General features: G+C 42.5%; 1 protein-coding gene across 3 annotated transcripts in view; it reads right to left on the reverse strand.

The window, feature by feature from the left end:
- oprm1 (opioid receptor, mu 1) overlaps nucleotides 1–12513 on the reverse strand; it is a 36324-nt gene that overhangs the window by 3563 nt on the left and 20248 nt on the right. For 2 of the 3 annotated variants that reach the window (XM_053875862.1, XM_053875859.1), the window contains exons 2-3: nucleotides 1507–1856; nucleotides 414–601 (exon numbers count right to left, since the gene is read on the reverse strand). In XM_053875862.1, coding sequence (XP_053731837.1) covers nucleotides 414–601; nucleotides 1507–1856 — 538 coding nt within the window. The remainder of the gene's footprint in view (nucleotides 1–413; nucleotides 602–1506; nucleotides 1857–12513) is intronic. The other variant, XM_053875860.1, reaches the window with a different exon arrangement.

The raw sequence follows: 12513 nt of genomic DNA on the forward strand, positions 1-12513 counted from the left end.
GACAAATATTTACTGTCCTTTATGCTTTTTATTTTTGAACACAACACCTCCCTCACTTTTGGACCTCCTCAGAATGTTGCAGTGAAAGAGGAATTCTAGCCCTTCCATTCAGGTCTATGAAGACACAAACAGTTTTATTTCATTTTTTTGTATTTTGTGGGCGAAATAAAGATCTACACAAAGGTTTTTATATCTATGATCAGTTTTGCGTTCATAATCTTTTCCATACTTTTGAGAAAAGCATCAGTGAATTCATAGCGAATTATGAGTGTTTTAGGCCCCTCTCCATGGAGCAACATTATTCCCATAGACACATAAGTAGGTGGATGAGTAAATCCTTTCAAATGTAAAGAATCCTGTCTACTTTGCACTGATATTTTGTGAAGTGTCATCCTACTGGCGCCGTTGTTTACCTGCGAACCCGAAAGCATGCGCACACTCTTGAGCCGCAGGATCATAAGGCCGTAGCAGACGGTGATGATCAGCACAGGCATGATGAATGCGAAGATGAACACGCAGATCTTCAGCAGAGTGTCCCAGTACCAGGAAGGGTGGGGGAAGATGAGCTTGCAGTCAACAATGTTGGAGGCTGTTGGAGCAACTGACATCAGTTGTTATCGAACAAATGGGTGGCATTTCATTTGACAAAGTTTAATACAGTGGTGCCTCGGTTTTCAAACGTCCCGGAATTTGAAGAAATCGGAGTTCGAACAAAAATTTCGAGATTTTTTGCTTCGGATTTCGAACGAAAATCCAGAACTCGAACAAACCCGAAAAAAGCCGGAGAAAACATAACGTGTGCGGACCGATCAGCTGACCCACGACGCGCTTTGTTATTGTGTATAACGCAGCCTCTGTATGCAGACGTGTCCCGTTAGCTACATTTACTGACTGTTTCTTCTTCATATTTAGGTGTATAACCTTTCCTGTCTCCGCACTGGACCGTGGTAGAGTGTCACAGGGGAGGTGCTCGCTCTCCACACCTCCGAGGGTTTGATGTCCTGTTGTGGGCTGGAGCTGGGACAGGGATGAGGCGAGTCTTGGACAGAGTGTTACTTGGTTTATGACTTTGTCACAGCCAAACTGCACAGAAGCGCACATTCAGAGCTGGACACGCACCGGGCACCTCTTCACTTCTGGAGAGACGTCACTCACTCGGCAACCCCTCCCACATGCAGCGGCCACACACATAGAGGAACAGCGCACCTGCAGCAGACACTCTACATTCACTCCTACAAAAAGCCTATTTTAAGGCTTGGAATGCATTATTTCTTTTTCCATTCATTGTAATGGGAAAAATCGATTCAGATTTCGAACAAATCGCTTCTCGAACGGCGGCGAGTGTGGTCGAGAACCGAGGTACCACTGTATTTGCTTTCCAAAAAAATAGAGGAATTTATTAACCTTAAAATGAGATTCACAAGTAAATCTCACAGAATGTTGCTGACAACAAGGTCTTGGTTCTCCTTTTAAATCTGTCTGTAAGTGAAACGTGTCTGCACTCACAGGTGGCAGCGGTGGAGGCCATGAACATGACAGGCAGGCCGATGGCAGAGGAGAGAATCCAGTTGCAGACGTTGACGATCTTCGCGTTGCGCGGCGTCCTGAAGTCCAGAGCTTTGACGGGGTGGCACACGGCAACATAGCGGTCGATGCTCATGGTGGTCAGCGTGAAGATGGACGTGAACATGTTGTAGTAGTCAATGGACATCACCATCTTACACAGGACGTCCCCAAACGGCCAGGTGCCCATCAGGTAGTTGACACTCTGGAACGGTAGCGTGCTGGTCACCAGGGAGTCGGCAAGGGCCAGGTTGAAGATGTAGATGTTGGTAGCTGTTTTCATTTTGGTGTATCTGTGAGGAGATGGCAGAAGAAGTTGATTTTATTCCATGAAGATGAGCCTTTTCTTTTGGCAACAATTTTCAAACAGAAAATGGAGGATAGAGTATTTTGTTTTTGGCCGCAGTGGTGCCACTCAACAGCATGTTCGGGGTTTTGTCTTGTGATGCCAACGTGAGGATGATTTTGTCAGTTAGTTGTGGCGCAGAATTTACACATATTATTTTCATTCACTTCGTCCCCCCGGTTCTGTATTTTATTTGTGTTTTATATCTTCACACCGCCTAATGTACAACTTAACACAACAATGGATGATGATTGTGGAAAGTGCCATTTTGAAAATAGGAATCCCATTTAGTTTAATAAAGATCATTCATTTTGTCAAAATGAAACTGAAAACCAAACAAATATGAAAAACAGCGATGTGTTTGCCACTGACGGGAGCTCATACAGTACTTGTTAAAAGCCGTGATAAACAGGTCCAAAAACAACAAAACATTTTCATCCAGACCGTTGCGCTCTAAATGGCATAGCATGGGGTGGAGTCTATATTTCACATTTGCAGCACACATGACTGCACAGCTGCCTCTAGTGAGCATGCACGCTGCGTTGCTATTCCCTACATACATGAATTACTGAGAGAAAGCCCTGCTGATATCCACAGATTTCCAACTGGTGGCAGTTATGAGGCAATCCTGAATCTAAATAATGAACCTGTGCTGAAGCGATTCACCACCATTTTCATCCCTGCTTCATGAGTAAACTCATTTTTAGGAAGAGCAGTGACAGGACTGCTGCTTCCTCCACACAGATATTGGACTTACAAACACAAGAGCCACGATGAGACACCGCCGCACTGTCCCCGCCTGACAACCAGCCTTTATTTTTTTATTTTATTAAACCCCTGCCATCCTTCAACCACAAGATAATTTACTTTGGTTTTGTTTGGGCGCTTACCACAATAATCCCAAATCCTCTTAACATCCGCAGATGACAGTAAGTTCATTAATTTCTGATTAACAGCGGAGGCTTAGTGTTCCTTCTTTCATGGTTTATTGGCCTGAGAACCGAACCGGCACATGGGACAGAGGAACAGGCAGCTTTAACTCACGGCTGAAGCGAACAGGAGGTGATTTCTAATATCTGATTATTGGCTTTGAAAACCTTGTTAAAGAGATGGATCGCGATGCCAAGTGGTGGTCCTCGTGTCTAGTCTTGTAAACAAGACCGTGTTGAGCGTAGAGAGACCAAGACCTGCGAGGAGGGGGAGACCAAGACGGAGGCCAAACTGAATACAGAACAAACAACAAATGCTGCTCTTGTTTTCAACATTTCTTTTGCAGCGAGAAATAACTGACTGACTGACATCTATATTCCATCTGGTCTTGGTCTCGCCCCCCCTCGGTCTTGACCACACTATCTAAGTGTTTCTTCTGTTTTGCTTGAGCTGATGAGAAAGTGCTTAAGCCCCAATAGGCAAATGTATTTATCTCATTGAATTCAGTCTTTGCCTTAACTCAGACAAGCAAAGACAGTCCAGCGTGTTGTCATTTTAAAAAAGGTGAAATGTGGCTGATTCACAGTGGATAGCTAATGTCTGTGATGCTGGAACAAGTGGGCGGAGTCTGCCCGCTCAGGGAAGAAACCGCAAATTTCAAATGCAAAAATGTGGCAAGTGATGACATACAACATATAAATTTACTGCCCCAGATAGCAGCTCCAGATCCACGTCGGTTCATGACATAGGCATAGGAATCAGACGTGCTAACTGCCTGAACCGCGATGGATATCCAGTCTGTGGATGTTTGGAATCAGTCATAATTTGACTTGTGTTGGGCCTTGATTTTGCCACATCTGTTTCAGATGCAGTGAACGGATCCATACCGGATGTTGCATGTATCCCGGATCCGAATCGGCCCATATCAGGGGCAGGTCTATTTGGACTGGATTAGTATTTCTTAATCTAATTTTGCTGGGCCCTTTACCCCAAGGTCAAAGTCTCTCTAATCTCTACTGAGGTCGTGCAGCAAAGAATAGCGACATGGCGTCGCTAGGGAAAACAAATCCAATCTGAACAGCCTTTAATGTGCTGCCGGCCTTTTACTTTTTGGATTACTATCCTAATCTGTGTTCAGCTCACATAAAAATGGTCCTCCTTCACCACTAACTGATGAAGAACATGGAACACATGCATTTGCTTTCATTCCTTCCATCATATTCCCTTCCTTCATCCACCCTCCTGCTATCTTGTTTTTGGTAGCAAGCTTTCCATAACTTACAATGTGAGCCCATATTTGATCAGGTAGCGAGTCATGAATTTACACTGCGATGGTGCATCTTCATCGTGCCAGTTGAAATCATGAATAATGAAAAGCTTTGTATTCCTGTGATGTTCTATCAGTGAGGCGATTTTAATGTCTCCCAGAGGGTTCGGAAAGTTGCAAAATGTGGCGACAAAGTCACACGTGGACGCCACTATCTTGCGACTTCAATAACTGGAGCCCACAGAACTGGGACGTCATTCCCAATACGACTGCCAACTACATCATCGTGTCAATTTAGTCCTGAAGATGAAGCAGCTGAAACATTATTTTTGTTGCAGAACCTTCCACTATACCTCTCACTGCTCTGATCTTAGAGCCATGTGCTACTATGAATAATGTACTTCACTGAAAAGATGGAAAACAATAATAAAGTGTTTCCCAGTAAAGCATCAGTTATTGAAAAATGAACGAATGAATATGCAATCATTTACCACAGGTGACCTTGACACACTTCAGTTTTCTAAGAGCAGATGCTCTTTATACACGCTCTGTTGTTGTAACTATCTACTAACTCCTCTCTTTTCAGAGACGCTAGGTGGACAGTGAAATGCACTTAGGACCCACCCCCACATGCATTTCATAAATTGGAAGTGCTCTAATTGAAAGTATTTTCCATCAAGGTCCTTTTGAAAAAAAAAGAATGTTGTTTTCACTTTATGAAATGGATCTGGCCAAAGATTTTATGGGCTCATCCTTGTCCCCCACACAGACATTGTGTTGTGGTCTGTGTTAAATTCTTCTTCATGCCATTGTAGCCACTGAAGATTTTGCCCCAACAGGGTAAATGCAGTACGCTTTTTTCAAGCTTTCAGGGTCACAGTTTTTATCAAGATGTTACATTCAGTCGGTCAATTGCCAAATATTGATGTGATTTACTTCATAACTTAAATGTGTATATAATTGGAAACATGCAAACAAAGGATTGCTGACTCTCTTAGGTCATTGAAGTACTGTGGCTGACAGTTGCCCAAGACTGATCTTTCAGTCTTCACTATTGAATGAAAAAAACAACATCTACTAACAGAAATACAGTGCTCTTTGACTCTGATAAGAAAATGGATGGAAGTAATTTTATTATTATTATGAATAAAATTAAATGAAAACTTTGATCAATAAAGCATTCTTTGGTTCTATATATGTGAAATCCAGCCTATCTTCAAGCTTCCATTACATTTTTATCTCTACGTGGTCACAAGATAAAAGACAGCCATTTCTATCAAGAGCAGGGCTTTGTCAAATAATTGGCTCAATATTTCCTGCTCGTGGTTTTGTGCCATCAACATGAAAAACAAAAACCTCAGAGCTATGGCTGCATCACAACCAAATTCATTTCCTGAAATTTCATTAAGCAAGCAATAATACAGGGGGGAAAAACAAAATATGGCTGCATCTGGACGAGCAGACGGGCGAAAACATCTCCGACCTCATCAGACTGCTTTCCCAAATAAAACAGCTCTCTGCCTCCAAACTGTTTCGGATAGTTCTGTTTTTTTTCTTTTAAGACGCCAGGAATGGAGATGATGCGGCGTAATGGATCTTAAAATCGTCTGGATAATTCCTTCCAGTGAAATCATGTAAAATTCATAACCTTCCATTTACTCATTAGCGGTGGCGGTCACCTGAGGCGTGGAGACGAATTTCCCACGTTCATCATCATGTGTTATTGCTTCTCCCACGAAAAATGGAGATCATCATCAGCCATGAAGGAAAACAGCTGAGAAAAAGTTGTCAACCTACAATAAGATGCAAAAAAGTGTCAAAGGCTACAGCTCCTTTTGTTATTGCTCGTCGCCATTAAACTCACAGCAGCCCTCACAGAGCCCATGAATCTGATATATATATACATATATTTTTTTAATGATTTTAATGTTCTAAAGGCACAAAGGTCACCTGTCCTCCGGATGGTGCGTCGGCCCTTTCCATTTTTTTTTCAACTGAGTTACAATACTCATCTTAAACTCGCAAAAATTTCAGTTTCAAACTTTTAACACAAAGTAATTCAATTCTAACAAACCTGAATGTTCACCACTGATGGTTAAAGTTTCTTTACTGCATTCACATTACAGTCACACAGTGGACTAATTCACAGGTGAGGTTAATGTAGAGGTGCGATAACATGCCACAAACTGTTGCAGTACAGTATGGGAGGGGGGAACAGCATGTTTGTGATGCTTTAACGCCCTTCAAGCGACCTTTGTTGCATAAACCAATCATAGCCCAGAGACAAGACGAAGATATGAAATGAAACTTTTCCGACTCACTGGTCTGAAGGAGCTGACGGACCCAAAGCTAAGCACATCCAAATCTTTAGTTGCTTTAACATCCTGCCACAGTGAATTAAGGGCTACAGTTTGCCGCTTTTACCTCCCCCACTGACGACAAATGCAGCTTTCCATGTTGCATGTTGATGTGTTTCAATGGAAGACAACACATTTTCATTCCTCTGTGGTTTTCCCTTCATTGACTTCTGCTGGATGTCATTTATCAAGTGGCTCTGCAAGTGACTGAAACACACGGCTGTTTGAGGAGCTTTAAATAGCAATTGTTACGAGAAGAATGAACGGAGCACCATCTTATGGTTTTCCTAACTCCAATCTCCATCTTTCTTATACGCGACGCGCAGCCCACGGCATAAGCATGTGCAGCGATAGGCGCTTCAATAGAAAGCCTAATACGTCAGCATGCAGCGGTGAAACCTGCCTTCGGAGTCAGCATAGGACGCAAAGGTCCACTTTCCAAAGTCAATATATTACGCCATGGGAGTGAGGATGGGTTGACCATGTTAACTTTTAGGTCACTTAGTGTATCCAGCGATATTCAGGAAAGCGATGAAGTCAGTCATGAAGAAGTATTTGTTTTATTTTTGTTTGTTATATCTATTAGCTATTAGCTATTTTCATTCACTGTGTCATTGGTTTCAGAACCCTACATTTAATGGAAGATTTTATTTTACTCCATTTTTTTAAAATCACCATTATTGCATTACCCATGGCCATTAGCATATGCTGTTTATTCAATGTTTAGCTGAGCTCAACACTTTGAGCACATCATGCTTTTTTTTTTTAACCAGAAATATTTGTGAATATTTCTCAACCCTTCAAACTGAGCAAAACAGTCAAGCCTTCAAAGTAACGTGGGAAATTGGGAGGGTTAGTTTTATAACAAGGCCATTTTTTTCTTCTTCTTTTTAGTTCTGTTTTGCTGGATGGCCCTCATAACAGTCATGACACATAAAGTGGTCACCCTGGAAAATTAATTTCCCACGTCTGCTTTAGAGGATAGTGGATGATAGATTTGGTTCACTGCTCACTGTTATCTGGCCTTGTGCATTTTGATTTTGAATTTATTACGATTACCTGCGGTAGCCATTATTCGTAAACGGGGCAAAGACTAATTTTTTCACTTGTCCTCGATTTATTCTGATTTGAGCAAACTCTTTGTCCTCGTCCCACACTGTCTTGCTGTCTGACAGAAATTGAATAGAACGTTACAAAAGCCTCGTGTCCCACTTCAGAATGACACCGAAGTGTTCAGAATACATTTGCACACAAATTGCAGCGTCAAAATTCTCCCCGTGTTCCAGTGACTGTTGCAGGTGTTGAGGTGACCCCAAAGCTGCAAGTCACTTTCTGACGCATAATTCTCAGGATAACTCTTGGTCGCTTAAATCAAAGTTAATTAAGAGTCTACTTGAGCAGAATCACGTCAAAATATTCTGCAGCACATGGCCGGAGAGAAACTGCCTGTTGCGGTGGAAGCAGCTGCGAGCAGCCCTCAAAGATTTTTTTTAATGAAATATAGTCACATAAAATGCAAAAGCAGAGAGCGGAAGGAAGCTTTCAAGTTGTTATGCCGGCCGAGTGTGTGTGCATTTGGATCTTTATGCTCCTGTCTTCCAGCAGAAAACAGATGTTGTTTGTTTGAGCCCCATGAAACACGAGCCATTTGTATAGTCAACACATCTAATATAGAATAAAACACAGACGTGGTCAAAGAAATGTGACACCGTTTTCAACTTGAATTGAGACAAATGATGTTTATACTAGACGCTCTGGTCAGTATCTTCAGTAAACATTTGCTACAAGTTCGGTTTCCCGGGTCTTTGTCTGATGTTTATGTTTCTGGAAGTCAAAGTCACTTATAACCACCATGACTCTACATGTAGTGGGATGAGTTCCATTCGCTGTGGATGTTGGCTTCTTTGCTTTGGTGTTGTGACGCAAAGTTCTATTCATATCACCTGTTGCATTGATTTTTCTTATTAAAATTTTGCTTGTGGGTTTGTGTTTTTATCTTCATGAACCTGTTAAGAAAATTTTGCTTGTATTTTGAAAGCGACGAATCCAGGTCAGAGGCGGTGGGACCTTTTTTCCCTCAAGACACACACTGGTTTCCTGCCACAGTCCCAAAACACAGAGGTGAATTGCCTGTATGTGCTCAGCTGGCGACCTGTCCAAGGTGTCCAGCACCTGTTGCCTAGCTAGCTGGGACGACTGTTCAGGCAGTACGCAGCAGATAATGAGTAGATGAATGCAGGGTTTAACTATTTGATTTTTAGTGTGTTAAGCTGTTGATTCATTCTTGTGTCAGTGATTCTTTCCTTCACTGAGTCATTGCTTGCAATTGCAATTTGGTTTTTGTGTTCCAGTGGTTTCTGGTGTCCTAAGACTGCCTGTATGTTTAGTGGTTCATTTTGAAGGTTGTTCAGTTTTTGTATTTATTGAATTTATTAGAAATCGCACATCAAGTTTAGTGATGGTAAATGATATATACATTGTTTGGGCGGGTGGGGAGGGTTCATTGGGTTGGCAGTGTGCTTTATTAATATTCACTTATATGTTTCATGTGCGTGTATTTCGGGGTTAGGAGTTATTTGGCGAGGTCAGACTGGTCAGAGCTGAAGGATGGACATTGGCAGAGGCCTGTCTGGGTCTATGTGATAGTCATTAATATGTAAATGGTTACATATTAATGACTTGTTGTGCTTTGTCTGTTGTTTTCTTAAACTGTTGGTTTCCAGGTTCATCCACTGCAAACTGTTAGCAATTTGTCTTCAATGGCTGGTTTAGTTTGACACTAGCGACTTGTTCCGTTCAGCAAATTGCCCTACGGCGTTGTGTGTGGCACATCAAGGCCCTGGTCACTATGACAACCTCTGCAGGCACTCGGAGGCAGAAACCTCGACGGTGCGAGTCATGCAGACTCTCATTAAATGATAATTGAAGGACACAGAGAGATGGTCAGGCAGCAATAGCTCAGTCCATCAGGAGGTTCACTTGGTTATGCCCTCGAATGTGGGAAAGAAAAAGCGATTACAGACGTGGAGCAGGGAGGAGAGCCAGTTGCTTTGACTCCCTTATTGCTGCTAACAAGTCTGCACTGCACGATCCCATCCCTCGGGAGGGTTTGTGTTTGACTTCCGGTCGTTCAAAAAACAATTTGACTCAATCCATTCAAGCAGGAGTGAGAGAACTTCTTGTGGTGATCTTTGTGCATTTGATCAATCTGAGACGTCATGACGGAGTCAGAGCATTTACTTTCATTCCCAGCAGATTAAGTTGCCACTTAAATTTGATCAAAGATTAAAATAAATTATTGCACAATCATTTGTTTCAAATCCTTTGCCTTATAAGGAGGGAATACAACTCCAAACGATCACATCTGTCCACGGAAGAAGGGATGATTGTTTTTCACCGCTGTTGTGATTCAGCGCGCTCGCATAATTCATCAGAGGGTCAACACACACTCACACACACGTGGCCTTGTGTGTGATTCATGAGCGGCTGCTGGGTACAGATAAGCCATTAAGGTTGTGTTCGAGGAAACAGAAGCTCCGCGTGTGAACAGACAGATGCACGCCTCTGGCTCTACCGACTAACACTGGCCACGCTCCCTGTGAGGGGCCTGATGGATGGAGGTGTGTGCTGCGTGGCCGCGCGCCTGTCTGCCAGCTGGGGTGAGACAATTCGTGGAGCTCCGTTTTGTCTAACTTTGGGCAATTTCATCCGAGCGCATGGCTGGGACTCATGCTGCTCTTCTTCTGTGTGATGGCAGAGGCAGAATAGAACCTCTCATGCAGTAGAATGAGGAGACGCACAGGGAGTGGTGCTTTGAAAATGTGTTTCGATGTGACCGCTCATTCTTTGGTTTGGGTCACTTCCTCAATGGCCCATATAACAGGGGGTTCCAATTAGGAGGCACAGTACCTGAACAAATGAGTACAACTGACAAACGTGTTGATAGCATCTGAATCCGGTGACTGCTGAAGATCTCGGACACCAAGAAGGAAAGCGCCTTTGACATGCATTGTTCATTGTTCGCCTCTGTCTTGAAGAGCAGCAGATGCCATGGCTCAAGGACCTGGACATGGCTCCTTCATGTGTCGTCTGTTCCTTATTGACAAGCTGAACACTGTGGCTTTAATCATTCAGAGTGACGTTCAGACGTTCAGTCTTGAGGAATGATGAATCAGCAGATCAGACTGTATTGGAATTCAAGGTGTCTCTCTAGTGAATTGCTGTTTTTGTTAGATAATTCATGTTCATTTACTGATCATTGTTTGTCGGGGAAACAAAGGGAGGAAGGTCACCATTTTGTCTCAATTTCGTGAGTGGCGAGGAATGTGTTCCTTCTGCTTGCATTGTTTGAGGTTTTTCATTTGCATGCTTGAAAGCAAACATATGAAATAGTGAAAAGATGTTCATTTATTTCAGTAACTGAACGTGCAAAACAATGATGATCATCTGAACTGTTGAAATATTCATTCTCAATTTTTTGCTGCCGATGTTTTAATCAATTAAAGGGGCATTTTTTTGTGTGTTCAAAATGGCTGCCACCCTCAAAAAGCTATGTTTTGAATCGAAAAAGTGACAAATGTTTCAAAAATGGCATCAGTTTTGCTGACAGCATTGATATCAATGAACATTTAAGGAAATATGGATATGGAATACGAGGAACATATGATGACATTTTGGTGATGTCCCGGAGCTCCGTCTGCATTTACGCAGGTTGGAAACGTTTCATGTTTTCTAGTCAAAACATGACAGTATAGAACTGAATCAACTAATGTGACTGTGGTGAAAAGTGTGCCGTTCAGTTGACAGTTAGGAATAGCAGCTAGGGTTTTGAAAACTCTGAATTAGCATCATACACATGCTTGAGATCAAGTCCGAACCAGGGAATTCGCTCTGAGCCGACACACTTCTTCAAACATGGAGGTTGCTTCATTGTACGCTGTGATTTATGAAGTCTTCTGAAATAAAGATAATTATTGTAATGATGCTGGGAGTGAACCGGCGCAGACTCAGCGTTTAGGGAGTCGTGAAAAGAGCCATGTTAATGTCATCCATCATTATAACTGTGTACCCACTGGGACATTTTGTAGGAGTTTCTTTCTGTATAACACTGAAGTTTAGATGGATCCTAACTAGGTCCGACCAACACCCCCACACAAACTGAGGTCTCAATGGGATATGAGCTTTCTTTGTACTGTATACTATGGAGAATTCTCCCATCTGACCTGTGCAACAGAAGCACCACAGCTTCCACTTTTCTACATCCAGGGACATTATAAACTTAGTAAAAGAAAGCGTATCTTGAAAAGAGCGCTGAAAGGAGATGAACTACTGTTCTGGAGTGAGTAAAGCAAATGAATAACCCAGACCTATGCAGGACTTTGACTGAGACAGAAAAGAGGATTGTATGCAGGTTAAGTTCATCACAGGACATTTGTCTCAGGTTGCTATTTAGAAAGTAACTACTCTATCTGACCGTGTTCCATGTTGCCTCACGTGCTGGTGATGATATGTCATTTTGCAGCAGCTGTCCTCGTGACATTTACCAACAAATTTATCAGCCTGTGAGGAGGTGACTTCTACAACAAGTGGTTTACCTCCAATGTCCAAGATGAGCGTGATGGCAGTAAAGACGCCCTTCACCCGTCCGGCTGCTTATCAAGCGATCAATCAGCCAGGGTGGTGCCGACTCTCACAGCAGTGACGACAGAAAATCAATTTGTGATGCCGATGTTTTTCCAGAGAAAATCAATGTACAGGTGCCAAGCATCGGATTTTACTTGACAAATTGTGGGCGTAATTAATTGAGGACAAGTTACAAGACAAGCCTTTGCTATCCTGTGCTGCCAACACTCATATTGAAGCCTCAAAATGACAATATGACTAAGGATATAACCTTTCATTCCTGAGTCAAATCACACAAACAGATGTTGGCACATGTTCAGATGTGTAATCGACAGTCTGAAATAGTTTTGAGTTTACAATGAATCATGTGAAAAGGTTTGGAGAGCCTAAACATCCTCAGAAGTTTAGTTAGCACCCAAGTGGAACGC

Source organism: Synchiropus splendidus, chromosome 9, assembly GCF_027744825.2.
Source record: "Synchiropus splendidus isolate RoL2022-P1 chromosome 9, RoL_Sspl_1.0, whole genome shotgun sequence".
Classification (NCBI taxonomy): Eukaryota; Metazoa; Chordata; class Actinopteri; order Syngnathiformes; family Callionymidae; genus Synchiropus; species Synchiropus splendidus.